Source organism: Cavia porcellus, unplaced genomic scaffold (assembly GCF_034190915.1).
Source record: "Cavia porcellus strain 051 isolate PalLab524CR breed Dunkin Hartley unplaced genomic scaffold, mCavPor4.1 scaffold_1, whole genome shotgun sequence".
Classification (NCBI taxonomy): domain Eukaryota; kingdom Metazoa; phylum Chordata; class Mammalia; order Rodentia; family Caviidae; genus Cavia; species Cavia porcellus.
In genome coordinates, this window is record NW_026947484.1 from 201,907,873 (window position 1) to 201,918,959 (window position 11,087).

The 11,087-nt window shown below is 54.4% G+C and overlaps 1 protein-coding gene across 1 annotated transcript; it reads left to right on the forward strand.

Moving 5' to 3' along the window:
- Positions 1 to 3,499: 3,499 nt before the first annotated feature.
- Positions 3,500 to 10,291, forward strand: Cdk9 (cyclin dependent kinase 9). The gene is made up of 7 exons (XM_003470753.5): positions 3,500 to 4,170; positions 4,627 to 4,708; positions 7,694 to 7,784; positions 8,061 to 8,227; positions 8,314 to 8,485; positions 8,652 to 8,800; positions 9,396 to 10,291. Exons 1-7 carry the CDS (start codon positions 3,728 to 3,730, stop codon positions 9,759 to 9,761), a joined length of 1,470 nt encoding a protein of 489 aa, XP_003470801.2. The 5' UTR covers positions 3,500 to 3,727; the 3' UTR covers positions 9,762 to 10,291.
- The last annotated feature ends 796 nt before the right edge of the window (positions 10,292 to 11,087 follow it).

An 11,087-nucleotide genomic window follows, 5' to 3' on the forward strand; every position in this document is an offset into this window, starting at 1 on the left:
TGGGCTTCCTCCCACGGCTCAGTCTGCGTCCTGCAAGTCTCCCCTCTAGGGCAGCTGGAGTTTAAGGGCCACAGGACTCTGCTCTGGCTTCTCTCCGCACCCTGTCCTAGCCCTTCTTCCCCACTCTGACTCAAGCAGAGACGGTATGGGGACTTAGGAAGGGGAAGGAGAGGACAGGCTTGGGATCAGGACCTTCATAATCAAAAGCATTGATCCCAGGTGAACCTGAGTTCAGCCCCCAACTGCATGACCCTGGGCAAGCTGTGTCACTTCCCTAAGCCTTTTTTCTCCATCAGTAAAATGAGGCTGTACAACACTCTTCAGAGGACCATGCTGAGAGGATCTTTTGTGTTTCATTCACTTCCATCTTTATTTGCAGGTTCTAAAGAAATCTGAAATCAGGCCTGGTGGCATGCCTGTATTCCCAGCACTTGCAAGGCTGAGGCAGAAGAGTTGCTCCAATTTCCAGGCCAGCCTGGAGTATGTAGTGAGTTCAAAGCCAGCCTGAACCATGTAGTGTGACCCTACCTTAAAAACCAAAACCAGGGGCTGGGGATTTAGCTCAGTGGCTTAAGTGCCTCCCTGGGAAGCGCAAGCGCATGGTCGTGAGTTCAATCCCTGGGACCAAAAAAAAAAACCCCAAACCAAAGAGATGTCAAGCTTCCTGAGAAAGCAGTGGGCCTTGCCACCCTCCTGGGCCTCACTTTAGCAGAGCTACATCTGCTCCATAGATGCCATGCCCTGATTGACTTGCTTGCCTGGTGTTGGGGGCAGTGTAGGATTATGGTAAATAAATGAACCTGGGCTTTTTTTTTTGAGAGTCAAGTGATCTGGTTTTAAACCCAGCTCAGAGGCTTCCTGGCTGTGTGAGCTTCAGCAGCTCCCTTCACCACTCTTAGCCTGTTGTCTGTCACTTGGGCCCAATAATAGGAACCTCCTGGGAGCGGTGCTGCAGTGTCAGGGAGAACAGGACTTCCACAGTCAGACAGGGCCTGGGTGTAACACAGCTGTCCTCTGTCAGGTGCCCCCCACCCAGGGAATCTCCCAGCAACTGAGAGTTTTCACTCCTCTGAGTCTGACTTCCCTTTCCTTCCCTTCCATGTGCTCCAGAGATCCAGACCATGGTGCATCCAGCGGCTCACTTTCCTACTTAGTGCCTCAGTTTCCCTAACAGTTAAATGGCACAGGATCAGAGGCTTTCTTGGGGCCTGCTCAGCTAGCCAGTCAACAGACTTTAACTGAGAACAGACTACCGGTCTGGATCGTACCAGTTTAGTCACCCTACCAGAAGCAGGCGACATCACTCTGAAACTAGCTAAACAGCTGGTGTGGTGGGGCACGCCTACAGCCCCGGTGCTCAGGAGGCTGAGGCTCCTGGGAGTTTGAGGCCAGCCCGGTGCATATCAGAGACTCTGTCTCAAAAAACAAAACAAAACAAAAGCAAAATAGCTTAAAGCAAGTGGATAATCGCTCGTTCTTCCTAGCTTTTGCCAGCCTTGGTGCTGTGAGGCCCTGGCCTAAGCAGCTGGGTGGCCTTCCCAAGGCCCCTGATGGCTCCAGGCCTCCTCCCCACCAGAGCTGAACCCCTGCAGCCCTGAGGGGAAGTGACTGGCAGATGTCAGTGTTCGGGCCAGGTATACTTGGGTGGAGGTGACAACATCACCGGAAACTCAGCTGAGTCCTTTGCCACAGGATGTGACTTAGGGAGGGTTCATGGGAAACAAGCAGCCAACTTGGGCCTGACTGGCTGACAGCACAAGCCAGGCGAGCCAGGGGCAGGTCTGGTCCACCAGTGCTGCCTTCCTTCCCACATCTCGCCTGGCTCTAGGCTTTGACCTGGCTCGGGTGGGCGGGGCCTGACAGCTGCAAGGTTTGGGGACTCCTGAGCAGGTTAAAGCTGCTTCTAACACCAGTGTCGCCCCCGGGCCAGCTGTTTGACCCTAGGTAAGCGACACCACTTCTGTGTCTCCGGACTTTTTGTGGAGGTGATAAGTGGCACCCACTTCATCTGGCTGACATTTGACCTAATTCACAGAAAGTACTAAGTGCAGGGCTTAGGCCATTAATTTCTCACAACAAATTGTAGCTACTGCGGTTATTTTCTCCCTCTTTAGTTCTGATTCAACAGCTTCCTGGTTTTAACCCGCAATATACACATGAAGGCGGCTTTAGTTCCTTCCTTGACCTGGCTCCACACTGCCCCCAGGAGAGGAATCCCTGTTCCTAACCCTGTTCCCAGTCCCTGTTTTTACACCCTCCTAGGCAGGGCCTTTCCCCAGAACAGGGCCTCTGGGAACACCAAGATCATCTACACCATTCCAAGTCCCCTAGGAGGGGGCTCCAAGGCAGGGTGAAAGCCAGGAGCAATCTGAGAGATTTTTGCAGGTAGAGCGGGAGCTGGAAGTGGGTTGGGATCAAGGGAGCACAACCCGAGGGCAGGAGGGTGAGGGAAACTGGGGGACCTCTTAGGGACCATCCACAGCAGACTGGAGAGACAGACTTCGGGTACAGAGGAGGTAGGGAAGAGAGTTTTGCTGGGCTGCTAACTAGGCAGAACTGGCAGATAAGGTAGGAGGCTTCCAGGACCAGAAAGATGCTGGGGAAGCAATAGTTAGGGTGGTTGAGAGGGGTGGGTTAGGGAGGTTGGTGTCTGCAATAAGGCCAGCAGGCCCCGTTGCCATCCTCCTGGCCAGGCTATGAACAGTGGGAGCCTCAAGATGCTTCACACTGAAGATCCAACTCTGTTATTGGGTGACCTTGGGCAAATGACCTTCCCTTTCTGAACCTCAACGTCCTCCTCTGTAAAATGGGTGAGTGGTCGAGTGCATGAGGCCCTTAGTTCCAGATTCAGTAGGACCCCCTAGCAATTTGAGAGCACTTGGGGGTGCTGAATAAATGTTAGCTCTTTTTGCGATGATTTGGCTCAGGCCAGACCAGCTCTGGCGCAGTTTGGCAGAGGCAGAGCTCTTCTGAGTCTCATCCCTGCCTCTGCCTCTTGGAAAACCGGTAGTGGGGTGGGGTGGAGGGGTGTCCTGGGCTAGAGGGCCTGGCGTTGCTCGCTCACCGCCTCCAGTGTCGTCGCGCCCCCTGGCGGCCGTCGGTTACCATGTCAACGGCGGGTGGCGGGGGCTTGGCGGAGGCGGTGGCAGCGGTAGCGGCGGCGGCGGGGGCAGATCTCTCTTTCCAAGGCAGGAGGCCGCTCCCTGGGCGCCTCTCGACTTCGCCTCTGGGGGTGCCCTCCCAGCCGGGGAGGAAGGGGGATCCCCACGGCAGCTGTGCTGGGGGGTAAACTGAGGCAAGAGGCAGGGCGCTGCGCGGCCAGGTGTCAAGCGCGGGGCCCCACCTCCGAGAGCAGAGGAGGGGCCACGGGCGGTGACGCGCCGAGGGCGGCGGGCGGGCGGCGGCAGGTGCGGCCGCGGAGGGCGGGGCGGCGGAGGGGGAGGAGAGGGAGGCCGGGCACCTCCCCCTTTATAACGCGCCCCCTCCTGGGCTCTCGGGCCGCCTCCTCTTCGGCGCTTCCCGGCTGTCCCCTCGCCCGGCCGCCCCGGGCCCGGGCCCGGGCAGGGAGCCCCCAGGCCGCTGCTCGGGGGCCGCCCCCCCTTCCGCCGCCACGCGCAGCCCGGCGGAGGCGGCGCCGTCGGAGGAGGAGGAGGAGCAGGGCACTGCGGCTGGCCCCCGATCGGGCGCCAGAGCGGCAGCAGCTCCGGCAGCAGCGCGGCCTGGGCCGATGCAGCGGGACGCACCGCCCCGAGCCCCAGCCCCAGCGCCCCGGCTTCCTGCGCCCCCGATCGGGGCCGCCGCCGGCGGTGGTGGTGGCGGAGGCGGGGGCAGCAGCGGCGGCGGCGGAGGCGCCTCTGCAGCTCCCGCTCCCCCTGGCCTCCCGGGAACTACAAGTCCCAGGGGGCCTGGCGGCGGGCGGCGGCCGGAAGAGGCGGGATCAGCGCCGCGAGGCAGGAAGTGGCCCTGGAGGCGGAAGTGGCGCGGCCGCGGAGGGGCTTGGAGTGCGGCGGCGGGACCCGGAGCGGCTGCGGCTGCTGCTGCGGCTGGAGGTGGCGGCGGCGGCGCTTTGGAGGCAGCCATGGCAAAGCAGTACGACTCAGTGGAATGCCCCTTTTGTGATGAGGTGACCAAGTACGAGAAGCTTGCCAAGATCGGCCAAGGGACCTTTGGGTAAGCCTGGGCCCCTAGGGGCCGGAAGCTCTGGGCCTGTACCTTTCAGGGCTCGCGTCGGGACGCCCAGGGCGCGGCGCGAGGTAGTTTGGAAGCCGCTAATCCCCGGCGCTGTTCTTTGAGCTCACTAGACCGCGCCATAGCCCGCTTGGGCCTGCCGGCGCCGGCCGGCGGAGAGAAGCTTGAGATCTGAGTTGGAGGGCGGGGAGGGCTTACAGAGAGGCGCTTGGAAAGGAGCGGGATTTCTCTGACCATGCCAGGGTGAGAAGGGATCGGGGATGGGGAAACAAGCTCGAAGAAAGACCGCAGGGACGGGGTGGTGGAGCAGCCGCGTGCCCGGGTCGCCGGCCCCGCCCCGCCAGGATCTCCTTCCTGTCGCCCCGGCGCTCTTGGGGGAGGGGCGGGCCCTGCGGAATTACGGCTGAGTTCCCCTGGCGCCCTTTTTTTCGGCTGCAGGGAGGTGTTTAAAGCCAAGCACCGCCAGACCGGCCAGAAGGTGGCATTGAAGAAGGTACTGATGGAGAACGAGAAGGAAGGGGTGAGTACTGGTCCCAGGAGCCAGCTGTCCTGAAAGATCATCTAGGAGATTTATTATATAACTAGTAGCTTGAAAATATCTGTATTGTAGGGAATTTGGCCTTCCATCTATGTCTTTTAATTCAAATGTTCTGGTGTATCTGATGTTTCAGTTTTAGGCAGATACAGGGAGATTCTGGAGGGGGATAGATCTTGCCTGGAGTACACATTGGTTGTGGAGATAAGCAGCCTTTAAATACCTTTTCCTTAGTGTTTTTCTTTTTTTAATGTAGAGGGAAAGCACAGACATGTAGTTTTTCTTTGCTTTTTTTATTTTTTGAGACAAGGTCTGGCCTTGAACTAGTCAAGGTGATCCTCCTGTCTCAGCTTCCTGAGTGCTGGTATTACAGGAGTGTGCTATCATGTCGTGCATGGCATAGTTTTTTTCTTAAAGTGACCGAAAAGGGAACATATCAAAAAGTAGTCTGTCTCCTAACTCCATTGCAGGGCTTCCTAGAGACCTACTTTTCTGCAAGGAAATTTCTTAAATCTTTTTTTTGTTTTATTTTTGAGACATGGGTCTCCCAATGTAATCCAGACCGATTTTGCACTCATTATGTAGAGGGTGCTGGCTTTGAATTTATACACAGTCCATGCTGACCTTGAACTTGTGGTGATCTTCCTTTTGCTAGGATTACTGGCATGTGCTGCCATATCCTGCAGGAAAGTAATTACAGTGTCATTGAGGCTGGCCTCAACTCACTGCGATTCTCCAGCTTCAGTTGGGATTATAGGCCTACACCACTGCACAAGCTTTTTTTTTTTTTTTTGGTCTTTTTCGTTTTTATCGGTACCAGGGATCGAACTCAGGACTGCCTGCTTGCAAGGCAGGCGCTTATGCCGCTGAGCTAAATCCCCAGCAACCCCCCTCCCTTTTTTTTTTTTTTTTTTTTTTTTTTTTTTTTTTTTTTTTGAGAAAAGGTCTCGCTCTATAGTTCAGGCTGACCTTGAACTCATGGCCATTCTCCTGCCTCAGCCTCCAGAGTGCTAGGATCTCAGGTGTGCACCATTACTCTTGGAAGGTTTCTTGAATTTTAAACAGCCATTGGACTTGGGAGGCTGAGGCAGGAGGATCACTATCAGTTCAAGGCCAGCCTGGACTGCATTGTAAGATGTTGTTTCAACATGTCCCCCACCCCCTGTTTTTTTTGTTTTTGTTTTTGTTTTTTGTTTTTCTTCTGCACCAGGGATTGAATTCACAATCTCTTTTTTTTTTTGTCTTTTTCTTTTTATCGGTACCAGGGATCGAACTCACGATTGCCTGCTTGTAAGGCAGGTGCTTGTGCCGCTGAGCTAAATCCCCAGCCCCCTACACACTTTTTTACCAGGCAAGTGCTTGAGCCGCTGAGCTAAATCCCCAACCCCAGCATTCCATATACAAATCTCACCCTGACAGCACTTGTGCTTAGCTTGCCTTTCACATGTGGCAGGCGGTTTTTGCATCTCTCTTGTCTTCCTGTTTTGTCAGGAGCTTCCTACTGTATTGTATAGTGTGTACTCAGCAGGAAAATACGATTCTAATAAAATGTCAAATATATAATGAGTGGTTAGAATAGACATCACCATTTTCACACCAGCTGTGTACTTGCTTACAAAACCTAAAAGATAACACCAGAAATAAAGTCTGTGAACTACAATGTAAAAGTTCTCTCTTTTTTTTTTGTCTTTTTCGTTTTTATCGGTACCAGGGATGGAACTCACCACTGCCTGCTTTGCAAGGCAGGCGCTTATGCCGCTGAGCTAAATCCCCAGCCCCAACTACAATGTAAATACAGACAAAAGTCTTCCACAGAAATCTGTATGTCAGCTGTCCCACCCAAGGCAGTCTGCACACATGACAACTACTCATGCACAAATATTGCTTATACTAATGGTATGCTTCCCTGTCCTTTCCTGTGATTTTCCCCGTTGTCATAGGAGGTCTTTGTGATGCTGCACCTGCCCGTTCACCTGTCAGCTCACCAGTGTGCTCCACAGTTTTTTGTGTAATTCCCTGGGCAGAAACATTTTGTTTTTCCTCTGCTATGAATGCTTGCTTATGAGTTCCAGTCTCGGTCTTCTAAGAAAATTTCTCCATGTTGTTTTGCACTTGTTATCTTGGTAAACTATCTAGCTATGCCACACATGTTTAAGATCAAGTAAAACGTCATCGGCCAATGCTTTGTGTGTCAAGTGACATCACAGTTACTGCATAACTCATCAACAGCGTCTCCTTGGCCTTTGGTTTTATTGTAAAAAGTTTGCATTTCAGGCTTCTGTTTTATCAAGGTTTCCCTATCAGTATTTCCATCATGGTGCAGTGTTAGCATCACCAGTATCCGTTCGTTTTTCTTTGCCATATAGGAGGGCCGTGTCACATCTTTCTGAAACCCAAAGATTGTGCTATACAATTCTGAATTTTTTTGGGGGGGTTGGTACTGGGGATTGAACTCACGACCTTGCTCTTGCCAGGCAGGCACTTATGCTGCTGAGCTAAATCCCCAGCCCCCTACAATTCTGTTTTGAGATCACATTTCCTTTGGAATTCTGCTTTGTTCCTGTGTACAGTTCCTGGGCTGTTCAACTTGTGCTCTGTCAGCAGTTGTGGAATGTTGCATTCCAGTTAACCTGGGAGGCAGGAGCAGCAAGTCTGTTCATGGCATCATTCGCTTTATTACATGAATAAGGACCTAGTGGCTGAGCTGCAGGATAAATGTCTAAATTGGAAGCATAATAAGTTCATCTCTACAAAGGAAGGCTGTTTTTTGTGTGTGTGTGTTTTTGAGACATGGTCTCGCTATGCTGGTGAGTCTGGTCTTGGGCTCACTTTGCATCCCAGGTTGGTCTGAAACTCAAAATGATCCTCCTGTCTCAGCCTCCGAGTGCTGGAATTACGGGCGTGCGCCACCATACCTGGCTGAATACTCTCACTTAAGACCATTTCTTTCTCTCTTTTTTTCCTGCCCAGTTCCCCATCACAGCCTTGCGGGAGATCAAGATTCTTCAGCTTCTCAAACATGAGAATGTGGTCAACTTGATTGAGATTTGTCGAACCAAAGGTGAGTCACGTGGATCTTACCAGAAAATGAGGCCAACCGAGCCTGTGTGAAAGCTGAGCCGGAAGCTCTTAACTTGCCTCCTCTTGACTCTGACACATCCACTGCTTTTGCCCTGTCCTCCATCGAGCCAGTGCTTCCCCTCCTGCCCCCAGTGAAGCGCTTGCACCATGGGTGCTCTAGAGTCCAAAGGTGTCTAAGCTGGAGTGGGTGGGAGCCAGTGGTGGCTGAGCGAGCTGGGTTAAGAGTTTTGACTCTGCCTTGCCCTTCGTGCCTCAGCTTCCCCGTATAACCGCTGCAAGGGCAGCATATACTTGGTGTTCGACTTCTGCGAGCATGATCTTGCGGGGCTGCTGAGCAACGTCCTAGTCAAGTTCACGCTGTCTGAGATCAAGAGGGTGATGCAGATGCTGCTCAACGGCCTCTACTACATCCACAGGAACAAGGTGGGAGTGGGCGAGGGCTGCTGCCACGCAGGCGCAACTGAGGACCCTTGGGGATGAGGCTGAGCCTCCCCTCCATTGCCCCGCAGATTCTGCACAGGGACATGAAGGCTGCTAACGTGCTCATCACTCGGGATGGGGTCCTGAAGCTGGCAGACTTCGGGCTGGCCCGGGCCTTCAGCCTGGCCAAGAACAGCCAGCCTAACCGCTACACCAACCGTGTGGTGACGCTCTGGTACCGGCCCCCGGAGCTGCTGCTCGGTGAGGATCCCGAGCTGGCGCAGGGGGGTAGGGGCTGGGCACCTACCCAGCCACAGCTTCCTACCACCTCCCACTGCCAGTGCCTCTTAGGCCTCTGGCCCCGGGGCACCGTGTCTCCGGAGGCACACAGGCTCAAGGGGCCTTCCTGGTGCGCTCTTCTTCCCAGGGGAGCGGGACTACGGTCCGCCCATTGACCTGTGGGGTGCAGGGTGCATCATGGCCGAGATGTGGACCCGCAGCCCCATCATGCAGGGCAACACGGAGCAGCACCAGCTCGCCCTCATCAGCCAGCTCTGTGGCTCCATCACGCCGGAGGTGTGTGGCTAAGCGGAGTGGGACTGGAGGCTGTCCTCTCCTTGGTGCAGAGGGGTGGGCAGGGCAGCAGGAGCTGGAATCCTCACCAGGGAAGGAGCTGTGCAAGGTCAGGGCCTGGGCTCTGGATCCTCTCAGACTGTGTTTGGGTTTCAGCCTGGCCCCAGCTGGCTTTGTGACCTTGGGCAGGGTGTTGGATTCAGTGCTGTAAAACAACACTTGGTGGTATATACCTGTAATCTCAGCACTCTCAAAGGGTGATGTAGGAGTAAACCTCTAACCCAGCCTGGGCAATGTCATGACTTAGCAAGATCTGTCTCAAAAGACCCAGGTATATAGCTCAGTGAGAAGGCCCTGGGTTTGATCCCTGGTACTGCAGAAAAATAAAATGTGTGTTCCTGTCATGGTTGGCTGGCACAGGTATCCCAGGTGGCTTGTGTGACAATGCCAGGCACTTGACATGTGCCACATCTGCGGTGGTGTGGTCACTGCCGCTTTTCCCTGGGAGGGGCCCAGCTCTCCCTCTGGCAGTGGTCCGGGAGTGTTTGGTGCATGGCCAGCAGCTGACTTAACTCCCCTGTCACTGCCTCGCTTCCAGGTGTGGCCGAATGTGGACAAATATGAGCTGTTTGAGAAGCTGGAGCTGGTCAAGGGCCAGAAGCGCAAGGTGAAGGACAGGCTGAAGGCCTATGTGCGTGACCCCTACGCGCTGGACCTCATTGACAAGCTGCTGGTCCTGGACCCTGCGCAGCGCATCGACAGCGATGATGCCCTCAACCACGACTTCTTCTGGTCCGACCCCATGCCCTCGGACCTCAAGGGCATGCTGTCCACCCACCTGACATCCATGTTTGAGTACCTAGCGCCGCCGCGTCGAAAGGGCAGCCAGATCACACAGCAGACCACCAACCAGAGCCGCAACCCAGCCACCACGAACCAGACGGAGTTCGAGCGCGTGTTCTGACGGCCGGGCCACCCATCCTGGGGTGCCCTTTCACTTCTGCTATGGGACTTTTTTGTGTTGCAGAGGCTGCAGGGCGTTTCAGTTCTTTTCTACGTTTTATTTAATCCCTTGCATGGGCACCAGAAGCAGCCAGCGGAGCAGGCAAGCAGTGCCTTGGTCAAAGTTCAGGGGGCTGCGGGAGTGCAGTTCCCCCTGCCCGGAGGGTATCCGTTCACCTTAGGATGGGAAGAGGGCGGGAGGAGTTTCCCCAGTGGTGACTTCCTAAGGGGCCCATGGGACAGGAGGAGGGGTGGGTCCCTCGCTGATCCATGGCCTCTGCAGTCCTCCCTGGGATGGTGAGAGACACGGGATCAGAGCCAGCCCTGGGAGCCTCCTGCCCCTGGCCTGGGCCTCAGGAGCATGGGGGCCTGTGAGAACTCTTGGTTTCTTCAGTAGAAGAATTTTATCGTGTTTTTTGCCTCAGTTGTTCAGAGACATTCCTGGATGAAGTTTGATCAGTTATTAAAAGTTGACTTTTTTTTTTCCTGTAAGTGCTGTGTGTTTTCTGTGTTCAGACCCCCGACTTTAGCCTGCAACCACAGCTAGGGTTGGTGCATGAAGTCACTAGAGTCTTGAGGCTTCTTTCTTCTACCTGCTGGTGTCTTTAGTCACTCTTCTTGTTGCTGAGACAAAATACTGGATACCCAAAAGTTGGAGGCAGAGAGGTTTATTCTCACAGTTGGGAGAGGTTTGTCTGTATTCGGCAGGCTCCAAGGCAGGGTGACACAGAGGGCGTCACAGAGGACAGGGTCCCTGGCAAGGAAGCAGTGAGACTGTTGGTGACACTACTGTCCGGGGTAGGGCTCCCTAGTGCACGGTCACATTCCCAAGCCCAGCCACCTTCCAAACACCCTGCCTGTGAGCCTGTCAGGCTTTGGGGCACCCAGACCTGAGTCGGAGCGCTTGATGCACGCTCGGGCTTCAAAGAGGAGGTTGGTGTCCTGCTTCATGGGTGTCTGAGGATGGCATCTCTGCCTTGGTGAGAAAAGCCTCCAGGGTCTGCCCTGGTGGCCCCTGGCATCCAAAGTTTTGAGGATTAGCTCAAATTCATAGGACGGGGCGGGTCTTCAAAGTATTTTTTGTCTGAAGAAAGAGGGTTTCACTAAAAAGAGTTTGTTGTATTTTGTCATAATGGGGATTGAACACGAGTCTTTCACACTGAGCTACAATTCCAGCCCTTTGAAATTTTAATTTATTTTCTTGTCTTGTTGAGACAGGGTCTCTGCAATTCAGGCTGGCCTTGAACTCACTTTGTAACCCAGGCAGGTCTAGAACTTGCAACGATAC

What these genes read in the sequence shown, in the direction of transcription:
- Cdk9 (XM_003470753.5), top strand. Translation starts at nt 3,728, where the DNA reads ATGCAGCGGGACGCACCGCCCCGAGCCCCAGCCCCAGCGCCCCGGCTT. An exon ending in TGGAGAACGAGAAGGAAGGG is followed by an intron (nt 4,709 to 7,693) that starts GTGAGTACTGGT and finishes TTTCCTGCCCAG; the next exon opens with TTCCCCATCACAGCCTTGCG. An exon ending in GTGGCTCCATCACGCCGGAG is followed by an intron (nt 8,801 to 9,395) that starts GTGTGTGGCTAA and finishes CCTCGCTTCCAG; the next exon opens with GTGTGGCCGAATGTGGACAA.